This window comes from Macaca fascicularis, chromosome 16 (genome assembly GCF_037993035.2).
Source record: "Macaca fascicularis isolate 582-1 chromosome 16, T2T-MFA8v1.1".
In the NCBI taxonomy this organism is placed as follows: domain Eukaryota; kingdom Metazoa; phylum Chordata; class Mammalia; order Primates; family Cercopithecidae; genus Macaca; species Macaca fascicularis.
The window spans coordinates 71,152,385-71,171,879 of record NC_088390.1 but is presented as its reverse complement, the minus strand read 5'-3'; the positions used below and the strand labels follow the sequence as shown (position 1 = coordinate 71,171,879).

Here is a 19,495-nt window from a genome sequence, read left to right as displayed (position 1 = left end):
AGTCCTAGCAACATACACCCGGTCTCTACCAAAAATTAAAAATCAGCCATATGTGGTGGAGCACATCTGTGGTCCCAGTTGCTTGGGAGGCTGAGGCAAGAGGATTGCTTGAGCTGTGGATGTTGAAGTGACAGTGAGCCTTGGTCGCACTATAGTACTCCAGCCTGGGTGACAGAGCAAGACCCCATTTCAAAAAAAGAGAAAGAAAATTTGTGTAGTCCCAGCTGCTTGCGAAGCTAAGGTGGGAGGCGGAGGTTGCAGTGAGCCGAGATCACACCACTACACTCTAGTCTGGGTGACAGAGCGAGACCTTTCTCAAAAAAACAAACAAACAAACAAAAAAAAACGGATAGAAAAAGAAAATTGACCTGGGGAGAAACATAGAACACATACCCTTTAAAAAAGCGTAGTAGGTTGATACTCTTAATATGGTTCAGCTTAATAAAAAAAAAACCTTTAAAAAATTTAACCTCATAAATGTATTCAATGTTCCTTTATGTGTTCCTTATTAAAATTTCATTTTTAGAAAACAACATAATTTAATTAATGTTTTTGAGACGGAGTCTCATTCTGTTGCCCAGGCTGGAGTGCAGTGGTGCAATGTTGGCTCACTGCAACCTCCGCCTCCCGGGTTCAAGTGATTCTCCTGCCTCAGCCTCCTGAGTAGCTGGGATTACAGACACCTGCCACCACACCCAGCTAATTTTTGTATTTTTAGTAGAGATGGGGTTTTGCCATGTTGTCCAGGCTTGTCATGAACACCTAACCTCAGGTGATTCTCTCGCTTCGACCTATCAAAGTGCTGGGATTATAGGCACGAGCCACTCTGCCTGGCCCTAATTTAATTTAAATATCCAGACTTTTGTATTTCAGCTGCAGATACTGCATTTACTAACCAAAATGTCAATTACTTTTAACTTCAAAAAGATGAAATGACACACAAGTGAATTTAGTGATTTACCATAATTTTTGGAACATTGTTTTCTTCCTCCCTCCCTTCTTCCCTCCCTTTTTTTGAGACAGGATCTGGCTCTGCTGTCCAGGCTGGAGAGCAGTAGTGCAGTCCTGGCTCACTGCAACCTCTGCCTCCTGGGTTCAAGCCATCCTCCCACGTCAGCCTCTTGAGTAACTGGGACTACAGGCATGAGCCACAATACCCCACTAATTTTTGTATTTTTATTAGAAATGGGGTTACGCCATGTTGCCCAGGCTAGTCTCAAACTCCTGAGCTCAAGCAATCTGCACACCTCAGCCTCCCAGAGTGCTGGGATTACAGGCATAAGCCACCATACTTGGCCCTATTTTGAGTTGTTTTTTAATGAATAGATGCAAAGTACCAAGTAGTCCAGTTGAAACTGGAAAAAAGCTTGAATTCTAAATTAAATTCGAAATCAACTCTGTATGTTGCACATACAAAGGATTTGTAGGTTGTGGGTATTTTATGTTAAGCACAGCAGCCCCCCTCCTCCAAAACAAAACAAACCTCCCAAAACAACCCACAGAGGGTTTTTTTCTGCCTAAAGCTTATACTCAGGACTCTATTGTGTATTTGAATCAAAAACAGATGTGACGGCCGGGTGCGGTGGCTCAATCCTGTAATCCCAGCACTTTGGGAGGCCGAGACGGGCGGATCATGAGGTCAGGAGATCGAGACCATCCTGGCAAACACGATGAAACCCCGTCTGTACTAAAAAAATACAAAAAAACTAGCCCGGCGAGGTGGCAGGCGCCTGTAGTCCCAGCTACTCAGGAGGCTGAGGCAGGAGAATGGCGTGAACCCGGGAGGCAGAGCTTGCAGTGAGCCGAGATCACACCACTGTATTCCAGCCTGGGCAACAGAGCGAGACTCCGTCTCAAAAGAAAAAAAAAGGAAAAAAAAAACAGATGTGACTAGCTTGTCTTGAGTTGCTTTGATGCTCTCTATTTATAAATAAAACTACAATTATGAAAATGTCTTACTTTGTGTTATAGAGCTCAGAATCCTTTGAGGGTGGCAACCAAGGGAATGTGCTATTACTCATTACTTTATCAAGGTTGCCATTTCCATGTCTTGACAATATAAGCTGTTAGTTTTTAAAAAGTAGTGGGGGCTGAGCACGGTGGCTCACACCTGTAATCCTAGCACTTTGGGAGGCTGAGGCGGGAGGATCACTTGAGGTCAGGAGTTCAAGACCAGCCTGGCCAACATGGTGAAAACCCGTCTCTACTAAAAATACAAAATTAGACAGGCATGGTGGCATGTGCCTGTAATCCCAGCTACTCAGGAGGCTGAGACAGAAGAATCGCTTGAACCTGGGAGGTGGAGGTTGTGGTGAGCCGAGATCACATGATGGCACTCCAGCCTGGGCAACAGAGCAAGACTCCATATCTAAATAAATAAAAAGTAGTGGGGAGGAAATTTTACTTTTTTTTTTTTTTAAGCTTACTAAAAAAAAAAATCCAAGGGCCTAACTTTTCAAAATCAGTTTTATTATATAAATTATGAAAAGCTTTTTGGATTTGGTTTATCTAGTTGAAGGTCAATAATAAGCTTTTCTTTAAAATAATTAGAAATTATTTGTAGGAAATGTATAGAATAAAAATAATCTTTTTTTTTTTTTTAATGTATTTTTAGTAGAGACGGGGTTTCACTCTGTTAGCCAGGATGGTCTCGATCTCCTGACCTCATGATCCACCTGCCTCAGCCTCCCAAAGTGCTGGGATTACAGGTGTGAGCCACCGCCCCTGGCCGATTATGTTTTTTTAACTAAATGATTTACAATAGTGAGAAAGTTGACCTTGAGTTATATGTTGAAAGAATAGTATGTAATCTGGCAACAGAAATTGAAATTGAGACAGATTTCAGCACCACTGTTGGTAATAGGCTTTTATTTTAGAGGAAACATGTCAGTTTTTTAATAATGAGTAAAGGATTTCAGCAAAGCTTTAAGAATATCTCATGTTGAGTATCGACATGTAGTTTGAATGATGATTTTATGAAATAACACTTGGGATTATTTTTCTTATTTTGTATCCCCCAAATTGCCTTAAAAACTTGTGTCGTTTGTTTTGGAGGATCCTTTAGCAAACATGCCTTTTGTATGGAGGATCTTTTATGAAAGTATACTATAAATATTTAGATTCTATTAGAATATCACTATTCAAAGATATTTATAAAATTGCAAAGTCAGACTCTTTAAAACAAACTTTATTTAAAGATATCCAGGATACCTAGATTTATCCAAGAAATCTCGTTTCATCATGTTTTGCATTTCTCTTTAAAACAATGACTAATGCCTTGTTATTTGTTACATTGCATACTGACTGACTGTAGTCCTGAAATACAGATCTGTATTACTTTGTATGACTGTATAACATTCCATTTTTCTTTAACCAGCTCCCAATGAGACACAAAGATTATTTGTAGTTTTTTGCTCGTTTAATCAGTGCTTTAGCGCTCTCCCATGTATGACTGTAGATTTATAAAATTCTAAATAAAATGACATGAAATGAAATTCTGCATTTTATCAGTAGAATTGTTCATTTTTTGAATTTTTTTTTTTTAACTTTTAAGTTCAGGGGTACATGTGCAGGTTTGTTATAGGTAAACTTGTGTCATGGGGGTTTGTTGTATAGATGATTTTGTCACCCAGCTACTAAGCGTAGTACCCATTAGTTATTTTTGCTGATCCTCTCCCTTATGGTAGGCCACAGTACCTGTTGTTCCTCTCTATGTGTCCGTGTGTTCTCCTCATTTAGCTCCTACTTATAAGTGAGAACATGCAGTATTTGGTTTTCTATTGCTGCTTTAGTTTGCTAAGGATAATGGCCTCCAGCTCCTGTTTTTCATTTCTAAACTATTAAAAAATCTATCTGGGACCGGCACAGTGGCTCACGCCTATAATCCCAGCACTTTGGGAGGCTGAATTTGGGAGGCTGAACTCCCTCTTTGAATTCTCAGCTTGGGGAGGAAGCTTCAGGTTTCCTATCGCAGTCTTGCTGCTGGCCTGCCCCTCTGCCTACCTGCCACTCAGGTACCAGCTTCACTCAGTCCCCCAAACTCCCCCCCTTTTTTTTTAATTTGAGGAGGATTCTTGGAACTTTCCCTTGCCTCTTTTGAGACTAGCAGTGTTTCAAATAGTGTTTTTTCCTACACTTTAGCTGTTCTGTAGCAAGAGTCTCTTGGAGCACCTATAGTAGAAGTCAGAATCATTGCTTCGGCAAACCTAGGTCCCTGTGTGCCCATCACTGGTTTCACCCTGACTAAGGAGAGGTCATCTCAGGAAAAACATTTTTCTAGTTTAACTTTTAAAATGTGATTTTGATGAAATTTGTCATTACTTATAATTATCTGTTACAATTTCAATTTACATTAAACATGCTGCTTTTTTATTTTTCTTTTTTTTTTTTAAATAATAAAAAGAGGACCACAGGAACAGTTTTGCTGTCTAGATGCTTGAGTTTGCTTGGTCACTTTTAGAGTATGTCATTTCTTTGGTATTTACAGATGGCTCTGGTAGCCTAAAGTATTCATTTAAGGCTGGAAATGACCTGAGCATATCCTACATTGTTACATGCAATCTCAGTTATGTCACCAAAGGCAGTGACTTTTCTGGTGGATGACAAACAGCAATTTCAACACTTTGGAAGCTTCACTGAAAGATTTTTTTCTAACAGTGTAGAGGATAAGAATTTGCAGTACTATTGCCAGTTTATTATAGAGAATACAACTCTGGAACAGCCAAATGGAAGCAATGCTTAGGGCACAGTATGCGGGGAGGGCAAGGAGCTACCATGCCCTCTCTGGTCAGACCACTATCCCGGTACCTCAGTGTGTTCACCAACCTGGAAGCTGCTTAACTCATTCTTTAAGACGCTATAAATCCTTGTCTATATATACTAGTATTTTAAGAATGTGTAATATAATAACAATAGTCTTTGGTCCATTAAAAATCTTAGCTTTTCTTATTGCAGTGGTAACCCTTAGAGCACTCTTGGTAATGTATCTTAAACAGGTTCTTCATTGACTAACTACAGATTTTAGAATTGCAGCTTATTCTTTAAAAATATGCTGTGATTTTTTTCAGGATCATAATTTCAGTAACATTTCCAGTTTTGCTTTGTTGGAGAGCTTAAAATTAATCATGGGATGGACATTTTATGCAAATTTTATGGTATAGTAAAGAAATGAAGGGAAATTTTAGAGAGCATTTAATTCTTGATATCACTGACACTTGTAAAATTATTTCCTGTCAAACACGTATTGAAATACATTTTATGTTGGCAAATACTGTGATTGATTTTATATTAGTTTAAATCTGTATTACATTAAAGCCTAGGAACTTACTAAAAAATGTAGGCTATGTGATAAGTTTTTCTGAGCCATTTATGGATTGGGCTTTGAAGATGCGAGTTTGTTAAACCATTGGGAATTAAAGATTCCAGTTGAACATCTCAAGTTTCTGAAACAATACATTTTCTCAGACTTTGTGGAATTGTTCTGTGTCATTTACACTTGCTTGGTTGAGAAGGGCCAGCAATGAGGTATTTTTTATTTTATATTTGTTTTTGCAGGGATCTTAGCAACATCAATTGTGAAGAGCTTGGTCCATTGCCTCCTGGATGGGAGATCCGTAATACGGCAACAGGCAGAGTTTATTTCGTTGACCATAACAACAGAACAACACAATTTACAGATCCTCGGCTCTCTGCTAACTTGCATTTAGTTTTAAAGTAAGTTTTTGAAACAATACATGTTAAAATGGGAAGATCAAACAGATAGATGCTTTCAATAATAAATGTGAGGCTGGGTGCAGTAGCTCATGCCTTTAATCCCAGTGCTTTGGGAGTCCGAGGCAGCAGGACCACTTGAGGCCAGGGGTTTGAGACTAGCCTGGTCAACATAGTGAGACCTCGTCTCTATTAAAAAAAAAAAGTTTTTTAAATTAAAAAATTAGCTGGATGTGGTGGTACATGCCTGCAGTCCTAGCTATTTGGGAAACTGAGGCAGGAGAATCTCCTGAGCCCAGGAGTTTGAGGCTGCAGTGAACTATGATCACACCACTCCAACTCCAGCCTGGGTGACAGATGGAGACCCTGTCTCTTTAAAAAAAAAAAAAAAGAAAGAAAGAACATCTTCTTTCATCAATTGTAATTTACTTTTGTTGAGCAAAATTTATGTAAGAGTGTGACAAGGTTTACTCTGATATGAGTTTTTTAAACCTACTATGCTTTTAAGTAGGAACCTATCTTGGAATGTTAGGAAAAGGGTTATCAGAGGTGCCCAAGGTGGTCTTTTACAGAGGCAGTATCTTGACAGCAGAAGTAGGGGTTGAACAGGCTAATTCTGTGTTGCCATTGTAAAACAAAATTATTAATAATTTATATTAATGGCTAACACTTCAGTAGCACTTATTGTGTGCCAAGCATTGTTTTTTATACTTTACATGTGTTAGTAAGGCCAGGCATGTCGATCATGTTGTAATCCCGGCACTTTGAGAGGCTGAGGTTGGAGGATCACTTGAGCCTAGGAGTTCAAGACCAACCTGGGCAACATAGTGAGTCCTCTTCTTTCAAAAGAAAATTTAAAAATTAGCTGGTCATGATGGTGCGCACCTGTGGTCCCAGCTACTCAGGACACCTAGGTGGGAGGATCTCTTGAGCTCAGGAGGTCATGGCTGCAGTGAGCTGTGATTGCGCCAGTCATTCCAGCTTGGGCAACAGAGTGAGACTCTGTCTTTAAAAAGCAAACAAACAAACAAAAAAACTCCACAAATTAGTAATTTCATCCTCAGAAAAACTCCGTGAGTTAGCTACTGCCATTTTTACAGATGAGGAAACTGAGGCATAGAGGTTACATGACTACATATGTTGCCAGTGAAGTCTGGGGTCAAACCCAGATGCTCTGGCTTCAGCTGCCTGTGAGGCACTCTCCTGAACATTGTGTGTGTATTTGCATCCTTTGCTTTTCTTTTCTCTCTAGCTGCCTCATTTCTTCTAATTCTGTTTATTAGCATTGCCTTCTGAAGAATGGGGGCAAGAGGAGGAAAAGAGAGAAGAGGAAACTTCATTACTAAGCAAAGTAGCAAAGTGTCTTTTTTAACACTTCTGGCAAAAACACTGAGAGTGGTATAGCAACAAGGATTTTAGGCTAAGAATACTTCATTTTAGCTTCTCTAAATGAATGGTGACGTTCATTACCTGCTTGGTCTTCCTCATTCACCTTTTGTAAAGTTCTTATTATGTGTGTTAAAATGTTAAAAACACAACAAAACAATAATATTCTTTAAAATGACTTCGAAAATGTCCTTGTTTCATTAATTTTTGGAGTTAGGTTAATAAAGCAAAAAATTTAAATGAGAACTGGCTACCAATTTTTTTAGGATAATAGGAGAAAACATTTAAAATGTGTATCTTTGGTTCCTCCTTTGAAATATGTCTTACCTTACTGTAGATAGAAGACTCTAAAACCTTGCTTACAAATGAAGGTCGCAGGTATTTGAAAGCCCTAATGTAAAAGTATCTGAAGAAATAGAGAAGTATGCACTGTTTTTGTGCATTAGGATCTATATAGCCTAGAGAGCAAAATAAGTGTCATCTGCAGTCCACCCTTTGAGTAACACTGCTCTAGGGTGCTTGCCTGGTGGTGGAATTGCTATGTCATAGAATATTTCTGTCTTCAACGTTAATATATAAAGGCAACTTTTCTAAAGTGGCTATGCCAGTTTAGTCTTTTACCAGCAATATGTGAGTTCCTGTTGCTGCAGAAGCTTGCTGGTACTTACTGTTGTTGGACTTCGAAATTTTTGCCGTTCTGATGATGTTTAATGGTTTCCCATTGTAACTTTAACTTGAATTTGCCTAATTGCTGATGAGGTTGCGCACCTTTTTATAGGTTTATTGACTATTTGGATTTCCTGTTTTTGTGAAGGTCCTCTTCACAATTTTTTGCCATTGTCTGTTGAGCTTGAACAGTTTTTCTTTGGCCTATTGACCAGCTGCATCAACTGTTTTGTGAATTTGTATCTTTTTGCCCATTTTTCTAATGTAATCTTTATCTTTTAAAATTTGAACTATAAGTAAATGTTTTTAATACATTTATAGTTTTGTCTTTTACAGTGAAGTCATTAATCCATGTGGACTTTACTTTTGTGTATGGAATTTTTTTTTTTTTTTGAGATGGAGTTTCCCTGTTGTCACCCAGGCTGGAGTGCGATGGCACGATCTCAACTCACTGCACCCTCCACGTCCTGAGTTCAAGCAATTCTTCTGCCTCAGCCTCCCAAGTAGCTGGGATTACAGGCACCCACCACCACACCTGGCTAATTTTTGTATTTTTAGTAGAGACGAGGTTTCACTGTGTTAGCCAGGCTGGTCTCCAACTCTTGACCTTAAGTGATCCTCCTGCCTCGGCCTCCCAAAGTGCTGGGGTTACAGGTGTCAGCCTCCGTGCCCGGCCTAGGTTTTTTTAAAGGGCATATAGGGACAACAAATTGGATTTTGGGGAGATGATAAGGAATAAAAGATGTTGGAGCACTCTGCAGAGGGCTTTTGTTTTACTTTTGTATGATAATTGTTTGTTACCTTTCTGCTTCCCCTACTGGACTTTGAATTCCTTAAGAAGACCCGTATCCCATTTATTTTTGCTGCTTTAGTATGTAACATACCCAAAGTACTTGACAAATATACAATGATAATGAAGAGCCAGTATGGCTCTCTCAGAGGCCCAGGAAAGCTCCAAGAGATGGTTGTGCTTTATTTACCTCCTGCCTCCACGATCATCCCTTTAGGTCAAGCTTGTCCAACCCACGGCCCTTAGGCTGGGTCCAGGACGGCTTTCAATGCAGCCCAACACAAACTGGTAAACCTTCTTAAAAAACATTATGTGGGCTGGGTGTGGTGGCTCAACGCCTGTAATCCCAGCACTTTGGTAGGCTGAGGCAGGCGGATTGCCTAAGGTCAGGAGTTCGAGACCAGCCTGGCCAACATGGTGAAACCGCATCTCTACTAAAAATACAAAAATTAGGCCAGGCGCAGTGACCCACACCTGTAATCCCAGCACTTTGGGAGTCTGAGGCGGGTGGATCACAAGGTCAGGAGATCGAGACCACCCTGGCTAACACAGTGAAACCCCGTCTCTACTAAAAATACAAAAAATTAGCCAGGTGCGGTGGTGGGCGCCTGTAGTCCCAGCTACTCAGGAGGCTGAGGCAGGAGAATGGCGTGAACCTGGGAGGCGGAGCTTGCAGTGAGCCGAGATCGCGTCACTGCACTCCAGCCTGGGCAACAGAGCGAGACTCCGTCTCAAAAAAAAAAAAAAAGATTCATAAGGTGCTAATTTTAAATTCTAACTGTTAATTTATTAATCTTTACATATCAGGATATGTTAGAACATTTTTTCTATTAATGTTTTATTTCTATTTTTTAAACATTTTTAAATTTGGGGGTTTTTGTTTAAATGAGTGTTAACGGAGTTTTGAATCTAGGTCTCTGAGCCATCAAATATATTATTACCTCATTTGGTAGATCTATTATGGTTTTTATTGTTCTTCTCTCTTGGAAATTTTTTGGCAAAAATGTCATTAGAATATAGATTATTGTTATTAGGCTAATTCTGAAGTGATGAAATTAGTTTAACCCTTATTTTGGATTTTAGGGTGCTATGATGTTTGGGTTATATTGTTATATAACCTAAAATATTTTTAGATGACTTTTTTTTAGCTAGTTTTTTGTTTTGTTTTGTTTTGTTTTTACTGTTTCAGCATTTAGGAAATGAGAAAGGCAGTACTGCATTATAATCAGGAGGAACTGGGCACAGTTGCTCACGCCTGTAATCCCAGTGCTTTGGGAGGCTGGGTAGGAGGATCCTTTGAGCCCAAGAGTTGGAGGTTACAGTGAGCTATGATCGTGACACTGCACTTCACTTCATCCTAGGCAACAGATTGTGACCCTGCTTATCTGAGCCAGATAAAATGTTGTGGGACAAATCGTGTTTTAGAGAGGAACGTGGTATTTAAGCTGAGAAGAATTGAGAATTAATATTTTAGGAGGAAGCAACAAAAGAAGTTACCTCTTCGAAGTGTATCCTGGTCCTGTTATATATAAATGTACGTTTTTAGGATATCTGGTTTGACTTAAAGCCTTTCTTATACAGACGCATTAATCTTCCTTAGCCCCCTTTTTTTTTTTTTACAAATCCCTCCTGCAATATTACTGTCATTATTCTCTTCCAAGGGGGTCATTTTACATGTTCTAAAGATTGCGTAGTTTCTGTGAAACCTCAGTATCTAATCTGTCAGTGACAGGATACAGTGTTGTTAAACTATTGCAAAACATTGTCATTGGAGTTTAGTAAATAACTTTGCCAAGGAAGCATATTCTTCTTAGAAAGCATTTTAGTCCGTTTTTTTTTTTTTTTTTTTCATTTCCTTTGCTTGAAAAGCATGTTTTTCTAACTCAGTAACTGCCTTAATAGTAGCTATAGTAACTGACATTTTTTTTGCACTACCATGCTCTGAGTGCCCACGTCATCTGCATTGCAATCCTGGGCTACTTCCTTCTCACCAGTGAGAAAAATGGAGTGTCAAACAGTTATAAAACTTGTCCAGAGGTGCATAAAAGGTGCTGGAGCTGGGATTTGAACCACCCAGTCTGACTATGGAGGGGTTTTTTTTTCCCTTCCTATTTTGATTCCTGTAACACTAATTACTTATTTCCCTTCCTTTGACTGGCATTGCATGAAGATATTCTGCCCTATACCCTTAAAGGAAGCTTTTCTTTTTAAAGAAAAAGATGGCTTATGGGCAAGGGGATTACAATTTGAGTCTTTTCCCTGCTTATCAGATTTACTTGATTTCAAGAAAATCATTTGCTTGTTTGATAGTCTTTAGACATTGGCAGAGGCCTAAAAGGATAGCAGACCAGCACCCCCACTGTTTCCTGGCCTGCACTCTCGCATCAGCCCTTACAGAACTGTCCCTTGCACCCTAGTACACCTGAAGAGACAGGCTGCTTTATTGATTAGTTAAATTTTTTTTTCCTGAGTGCATCAGGAACAATAGTTCCAGGCTAGCTGCCCTCATCCCAAAAGGATTTTCTTCTGTGTCAGTTTTATCCTTCAGCTCTAAGCCACCTTTCCATTTGCATGGCTTAGTCTTTCACAGGAGGCTTTGTGAAGAGGCTTGATGTCCACTGGATTTTTGAAAACCAGCCTCATTGAAATATATTGACATACAATAAACTGAATATTTAAAGTGTACAGTTTAAGTTTTGACATACACCATGAAACCATGACCACAGTGAAGATGGTGAACATATTCACCACCCCCAAAAGTTTTCTCTTGCCCTTTTGTGATTCCTTTTTCTGTCCTTCCCTGTGGGACTTCCACCCTGTGTTAGTTTCCCAGGGCTGCTGTTACAAAATACCATGAACTGGGTGGCTTAAAACGACAGAAATTCATTCTCTCACAATTCTGGAGGCAGAACTACAGGGTAAAGGGCTGACTCTGTAATAAGTGATAATGAGTTCCTTCCGGAGGCTTTGAGAGAGAATCTGTTCCATGCCTCTCTCCTAACTTCCAGTGGTTTCTGGAAACTTTGGTGTTACTTGGCTTATAGACAAATTGCTCCAATCTTTGTTTTCTGTCTTCCCATAGTCTTCTTTCCTGTATGTATGTATCCTAATTTCCCTCTTCTTATATAAAGGCATCAGTTTTTGGATTTAAGGCCATCCTAATCCAGTATGATCTTACCTTACCTTGATTATATCTGCAGAGACCTTATTTCCAAATAAGGTCAAATCCACAGGTTGACCAGATGTTGAGACTTCAGCATATCTTTTTGGGAGACACACAGCTCAACCCATAACACCCCATCTCCAGCCAACTACTGCCCTGCTTTCTGTCAGTGTATTAGTTTGCATTTTCTAGATAAATGGAATCGTGCAGTATGATTTCTTTTACTCACACAATCTTGAGATTCATCGCTGTCGTTGCATATATAGTTCATTTCTTTTTATTGGTGCTGGTATTCCATTGTATGGGTATTCCACAGTTTATTCATTTCTCTACTGATGGACATTTGGGTTGTTTTCCAGTGTTTCACTTTGACAGATAAAAGTATTATGAACACATATGTGCAAGTCTTTGTGTGGACATATGCTGTCATTTCTCTTGGTTAAATAAATAACCTAGGAGTAGAATGGCTTCTTTGGTGGAATCTTTTGCCATGTCCCCAGCCCTCCCAAATCGAGCAGCTCAGATTTTTGTTGAGTTTTGAGTTTCTTTAGATATTTACATATCAGATATATGCTTCCAAAAGTCTTCTCCTAGTCTGTGACTTGACTAGTCTTTTAGTTTTCCTAAACAGTGTCTTTTGAAGAGCAGCAATTTTCTTTAAGCCAGGGATGGTGTTGTGTGCCTGTAGTTCTGGCTACCAGGAGGCTGAGACAGGAGGATCACTTGAGCCAGGAGTTCAGGGCCAGCCTAGGCAAGACCCTGCCTCTTTAAAAAAAAAAATTAAAAATGGATGTTCTGTTTATCCATTTGTTCTTTCATGGATTGTGCTTTTGGTGTTATCTCTAAGAAATCATTAATTGACTAATGTATGTCATAAATTTTCTCCTGTGTTTAGAAGTTTTATGGCTTTAGATTTTACATTGATGTCTGCAATCCATTTTGAGTTACTTTTTGTATCTGATGTGAAATATACCCAAGTTCATTTTAAAAAATAAAATTATACAGTTTATGGAATGCATTTATGTACATAATCTATTTTGCTTTTGTGTGTATATTTAAAAAATCTTTATTATAGTATTTGTAACGGTAGGTAATATTGACTTGGCATTTTTAACAAAGCTATATTTTCTCTGTATGGTCATATGTTTTAGGTATAATATTTGGCCTGGTGAATAAAAAAGAAGGGATCCCTGCCAAGTTGCCATTCAGACTCCTGTTTGGCTCTTCCGGAAAGACAGCTTCTAGATAACAAGCCGTGTTTGGCACATGCCTGAGTTTTAAAGTGGGTGAAGGTTAACTCTGTAGGGGAAAATGGAAGCTATATTGGAAAAATTTGTCTTCAGAAGCTATATAAAGCTTTATGGATAAAATTCCATTATCCAATTATATCAGTTTATGTGGACTGTGAGAAATAAACTTTGTAGCTGGTTTATTGCTGCCAAAAAATGTCAAGCCAAGTATATGTTCTACTAAGGCTTGGAAAATGATATAGCTAGACTTGCTTTATAATATGATGCTATTTTAAATCTATAATTGCAATGTTTAAAATTTGAAATACTTTAATAATAACATCTGTGTTTACTTCTAGTCGGCAGAACCAATTGAAAGACCAACAGCAACAGCAAGTGGTATCGTTATGTCCTGATGACACAGAATGCCTGACAGTCCCAAGGTACAAGCGAGACCTGGTTCAGAAACTAAAAATTTTGCGGCAAGAACTTTCCCAGCAACAGCCTCAGGCAGGTCACTGCCGCATCGAGGTTTCCAGGGAAGAGATTTTTGAGGTAAATTTACAGCCTTATTTTGTTTTATTATTTTTTTTCCAGAAACCCATTGTTTGCTAATACAAACCTTATTTTAAATTAGAGAGAAATTGTCCGGGCGCAGTGGTTCACGCCTGTAATCCCAGCACTTTGGGAGGCCGAGTTGGGTGGATCACCTGAATTTGCGAGTTTGAGACCAGCCTGACATGGAGAAACCCTGTCTCTACTAAAAATACAAAATTAGCTGGGTGTGGTGGCACATGCCTATAATCCCAGCTACTCGGGAGGCTGAGGCAGGAGAACTGGTTGAACCTGGGAGGCAGAGGTTGTGGTGAGCCGAGATTATACCATTGTACTCCAGCCTGGGCAATGAGAATGAAATTCCGTCTCAAAAAAAAAAAAAAAAAAAAAAATTAAATTTATTTTATGCTCTTTTCCAAGAATACTGAGAGTACCCCTTCCCTTCCCTTCCCTTCCCTTCCCTTCCCTTCCCTTCCCTTCCCTTCCCTTCCCTTCTCTTCCCTCCCCTCCCCTCCCCTCCCCTCCCCTCCCCTCCCCTACCCCCATCCTCCCCCTCCCCTATCGTCCCCCTCCCCTCCCCCTCCCCTATCGTCCCCCTCCCTTCCCCCTCCCCTATCCTCCCCCATCCTCCCCCTCCCCTCCCCCTCCCCTCCCCCCTCTCCCCTTCCCCTCCCCCTCCCCTCCCCCCCTGCTCTCCCCTTCCCCTCCCCCTCCCCTCCCCTTCCCCTCCCCCTCCTCTCCCCCTCCCTGCCCCCTTCCCTTCCCTCCCTTCCCCCTCCCCCATCCTCCACCTCCCCTCCCCATCCTCCCCCTCCTCTCCCCCATCCTCCCCCTCCCCTCCCCCATCCTCCCCTCCCCCTCCCCTCCCCTCCCCCTCCCCCTCCCCTCCCCCTCCCCTCCCCTCCCCCTCCCCTCCCAATCCCCTCCCCTCCCAATCCCCTCCCCTCCCCCATCCTCCCCATCCTCCCCCTCCCCTCCCCTCCCCCTCCCCTCCCAATCCCCTCCCCTCCCCCATCCTCCCCATCCTCCCCCTCCCCTCCCCTCCCCCTCCCCTCCCCCTTCCCCTCCCCTCCCCCTCCCCCTCCCCTCCCCCTCCCAATCCCCTTCCCCTCCTCTCCCCCTCCCCCTCCTCCCCCTCCCCTCCCCTTCCCTCCCCCTTCCCTCCCCCTTCCCTCCCCCTTCCCCTCCCCTCCCCCTCCCCTCCCCCTCCCCCTTCCCCTCCTCCTCCCCTCCCCTCCCCCTCCCCCTTCCCCTCCTCTCCCCCTTCCCCTCCCCTCCTCTCCCCTCCCCTCCCCTCCCCTTCCCTTCCCTTCCCCTCCCCTCCCCCTTCCCTCCCTTCCCCCTCCCCTTCCCTCCCCCTCCCCCTTCCCCTCCCCCTCCCTCCCCCTTCCCCTTCCCTTCCCTCCCCCTTCCCCTCCCCTTCCCTCCCCCTTCCCCTCCCCTCCCCTCCCCCTTCCCCTCCCCTCCCCTCCCCTCCCCCTTCCCCTCCCCTCCCCTCCCCCTTCCCCTCCCCTCCCCCTTCCCCTTCCCTCCCCTTCCCTTCCCTCCCCTTCCCTTCCCCTTCCCCTCCCCTCCCCCTTCCCCTCCCCTCCCTTCCCTTCCCTTCCCTTCCCTCCCTTTTCCTCCCTTTTCCTCCCCTCTCACTCTCTCTTTCTCTCATTTCTCTTTCTCTTTTTGAGACAGAGTCTGTTGCCAGGCTGGAGTGCAATGGCACAATCTCAGCTCACTGCAGCTTCCACCTCCCAGGTTCAAGCGATTCTCCTGCCTCAGCCTCCTGAGTAGCTGGGACTACAGGCACGTGCTTACTGTGCCCAGCTAATTTTTGTATTTTTAGTAGAGATGGGGTTTCACCGTGTTGGTCAGGATGGTCTCGATCTGTTGAGCTCGCAATCTGCCCGCCTCAGCCTCCCAAAGTGCTGGGATTACAGGCATGAGCCACTGTGCCAGGCCGCCTCTTTTTCTTTTTTTAAAAGAGACAAGGTCTTGCTCTGTCACCCAGGCTGGAGTGCAGTGGCATGATCATAGTTCACTGTAGCCTTGAACTCCTGGGCTCAAGCAGTCCTCCCACCTTAGCCTCCCAAGTAGCTAGGACTACAGGCGCGTGCCACCATGCCCAGCTATTTAAGAAAATTTTTTTGTGTGCAGATAGTTTCACTATATTGCCCAGGCTGGTCTAGAATTCCTAGCCTCAGGTGATCCTCCTGCCTCAGCCTCCCACAGTGTTGGGATTACAGGTATGAGCTACTGCACCTGGCCAAATTTCACCTTATTTAGACTTGAGTTTTTTGAGTGGATTGGCAGGGAGAGATTAAGTAATAGGCTAAAAGGAACTAATAGTAATATTGTATTAAAAAATTTTTTTTTCAGGAATCATATCGACAGGTCATGAAAATGAGACCAAAAGATCTCTGGAAGCGATTAATGATAAAATTTCGTGGAGAAGAAGGCCTTGACTATGGAGGGGTTGCCAGGTAAGGACTTGCTTGCCAGCTTATGACATATGGATCTTTGTACTTACCAATTTAAGATACTTCCTGTGGTGTAACTTTCTCATTGACATTTATTTTTTGGTATTATATTCCCTAATGTTTGTATTACTGAGGATATCCTAACAGATATATTCATAATGAGGTTAGGGTAATACTGCTACCGGACAAGTATTTTACAACTCCCCAGTAGATCATCTGAGTCCAGTGAGACTACAGGCCCTGTGTTTTCTCTATCTCTCTCCTTCAGCATGTTATTGCCTCTGCTTTACATTGTCAGGAACAGTTTTGAGATTTAAATGATATATAACCTGAACTGAATACTGGTTCTCTTTGCTTCCATTGATATGCCTTTTTACCTTGTTAAATGAATGTGTATGCATGCATGTGTTTATACACATGTACGTATCATGATGGTCCTCAGAATGCTTCAGTACAGAAAGTATAATGCTTCTGCTACATTTGTAACTCACAGGTCAAGTTAAATTGATTTTCTTTTTGTTTTTTGGAGACAGGGTCTCTCTCTGTCACCCAGGCTGGAGTGTAGTGGCACGATCTCAGCTCACTGCAACCTCCCCATCCTGGGCTCATGAGATCCTCCCACCTCAGCCTCCTGAATAGCTAGGACTACAGGTACAAGCCACCACACCCGGCTAATTTCTGTATTTTTTTTGTAGAGATGGGGTTTTGCCATGTTGCCCAGTCTGGTCTCGAACTCCTGAGCTCAAGCAATCTGTCTGCCCCAGCCTCCCAAAGTGCTGGGATTACAGGTGTGAGCCACCACACCCAGCCAGTGATTTGTTTCTGATACTATATTTACTACAAGAGTTCTTTACTAAGTGTGAAAATTTGTTTTATATAAATGCAGGAGAAACACTGTAGCTCTGTATTGAAATGTTCTAAGGATCATTATGATAATTCTGCTTTCCTTAATCTTAAATCCAACCAAAATTATGTTTTCAATAATTCCCGTTGTTATTTAGCATTACATGTATTTATAGACTTATTTTCATTCGTCACCTCTTAAACTTATGGATGGATAGTTTCTTTAGTGTGTATTTTAAAAAATAATCCCTTCCACATCATACTTAGGACTTGATGGTTTCTGTGGAATTTGTATTGCTTACTCATAACTAGAGTGAACGTTTATTGGGAAAACTTCATCGTCATCATCTAGTGGTGGCATCTGAGTACTGTAATTATATGTGTAGATCAATTAAGTAGTTTATTTTATTTAGTTAGTTTTTTAGAGACAAGGTCTCGCTCTGTCACCCAGGCTCCATGGATTGCAGTGGTGTGATCATGGCTCACTGCAGCCTCGAACTCCTAGGTACAAGTGATCTTCCTGCCTCAGCCTCCTAAAGAGCTGGGACTATAGGCACATGCTTCCATGCCTAATAAAAAAAAATTTTTTTTGGCCAAGTACAGTGGCTCATGCTTGTAATCCCAGCACTTTGGGAGGCCGAGGTGGGCAGATCACAAAGTCAAGAGATCGAGACCATCCTGGACAACATGATGAAACCCTGTCTCTACTAAAAATTAAAAAAAAAAAAAAAAATTAGCTGGGTGTGGTGGCACACACCTGTAGTCCCAGCTATTTAGGAGGCTGAGGCAGGGGAATCACTTGAACCCACAAGGTAGAGGTTGCAGTGAGCCGAGATTATGCCACTGCACTCCAGCCTGGCGACAGAGCGTGACTCCATCTCAAACTTTTTTTTTTTTTGGTAGAAACAGCGTCTATGTTGCCCAGGCTGGTCTCAAACTCCTGGCCTCAAGTGATCCTCCTGCGTCAGCCTCCCCAAGTGCTGGAATCACAGGCGTGAGCCACCATGCGTGCCTAGTAGTCAGTTTTTATTGTTGTTGTTTTTGAGATGGAATCTCACTCTGTCACCAGGCTGGAGTGCAGTGGCGCAGTCTTGGCTCCCTGCAACCTCTGCCTCGCGGGTTCAAGCGATTCTCCAACCTCAGCCTCCCGAGTAGCTGGGACTACAGGCGCGTACAACCACACCCAGCTAATTTTTGTATTTTTAATAGAGACGGGGTTTCACCATGTTGGCCGTGCTAGTCTCTATCTCCTGACCTCGTGATCTGCCCTCTTTGGCCTCCCAAAGTGCTGGGATTATGGGCATGAGCCACTGCACCCAGCCCAGTTTTTTGTTTTTTAACCTTACTACTGTCAGGGTTTGAGCAGAATAAATGGAATGTGACAGTGATCTGGTTTTTCTGAAATTTATTCCATAGTAGAATCTCAAAGTAGTTGAGTTCTGCTCTTATTTGTGTTCTAAATACTTGGTAAAACAAAACAAAAATTCAGATTTTCTTTTTAAAAAACACACACACACCAAAACCACAAGACACATCAGATGAGTGTTATGTTGAGAAGGCTGCTTATGTGGAGATGTCACTTCTTTTTTTAATCTCTAGAGTAGTTTTTCAAATTTACATAATGGTAGTAATTTGATTTAGACTCCATCACATAGACTTTGGAAACATTTTCCCTTAACTAGTTTTAATACTATTCTGTATTTGCTCAAAAATATTATTCAATCTGTTTAATCCATAATACCAAAATATATCATTTAAATAACCTTCCCTAGCTGAGGAATGACAATAATTAAGACTAGAACTACATCTCTTAAGTCATAGACTAGTGAATTTCCAAAGTGAGTAACAAATTATCTTTTATACTTTGAAAAATGTGAAGGATTTAATAAATTCAAGGTGGTAGTACTTTTTTTTTTTTTTTTTTTGAGACGGAGTCTTGCTCTGTCGCCCAGGCTGGAGTGCAGTGGCCGGATCTCAGCTCACTGCAAGCTCCGCCTCCCGGGTTCACACCATTCTCCTGCCTCAGCCTCCCGAGTAGCTGGGACTACAGGCGCCCGCCACCTCGCCCGGCTAGTTTTTTGTATTTTTTAGTAGAGATGGGGTTTCACCGTGTTAGCCAGGATGGTCTCGATCTCCTGACCTCGTGATCCACCCGTCTCGGCCTCCCAAAGTGCTGGGATTACAGGCTTGAGCCACCGCACCCGGCCGGTGGTAGTACTTTTTATTCCAGGTTTTAAAAACATTGATTTACATTTGAAGTCAAGAAGTGGTATGGAACATACCCAAAGAATGCAGGTTTGCCCTTGAGTCCATACCTACACCAAATGCCTTCAATCTTTGCCCACTTATATTTTTATCATGGTATGTTTTAGGGTTTATACAGTGAAAGATAATGAAATGGATAATGAAGTGTCCTTACTAATACTACAACAAAATATACCCTTGTCCAAAATGAAGAGTAAATCAATACTATATTATATGTCTATATAAACTGGTATAAATCTGCCGTGATAGTAGACCAGGATAGTATAGATGACGTGGACTTTTTTTTTTTTTTTTTTTTTTTCCTTTGAGACAGGGTCTCACTCTGTCACCCAGGCTGGGGTGCAGTGGTGTGATCTCAGCTCACTGCAGCCTCGACCTCCGGGGCTCAAGCAGTCCTCCCACTTCTGCCTCCCAAGTAGCT

The 19,495-nt window shown here is 41.9% G+C and overlaps 1 protein-coding gene across 5 annotated transcripts in view; it reads left to right on the top strand.

Moving 5' to 3' along the window:
* SMURF2 (SMAD specific E3 ubiquitin protein ligase 2) overlaps window positions 1–19,495 on the top strand; it is a 117,970-nt gene that overhangs the window by 82,011 nt on the left and 16,464 nt on the right. For all 5 annotated transcript variants that reach the window (XM_074020121.1, XM_015438717.4, XM_015438718.4 and 2 more), the window contains 3 exons: window positions 5,554–5,712; window positions 13,303–13,498; window positions 15,866–15,969. In XM_074020121.1, coding sequence (XP_073876222.1) covers window positions 5,554–5,712; window positions 13,303–13,498; window positions 15,866–15,969 — 459 coding nt within the window. The remainder of the gene's footprint in view (window positions 1–5,553; window positions 5,713–13,302; window positions 13,499–15,865; window positions 15,970–19,495) is intronic.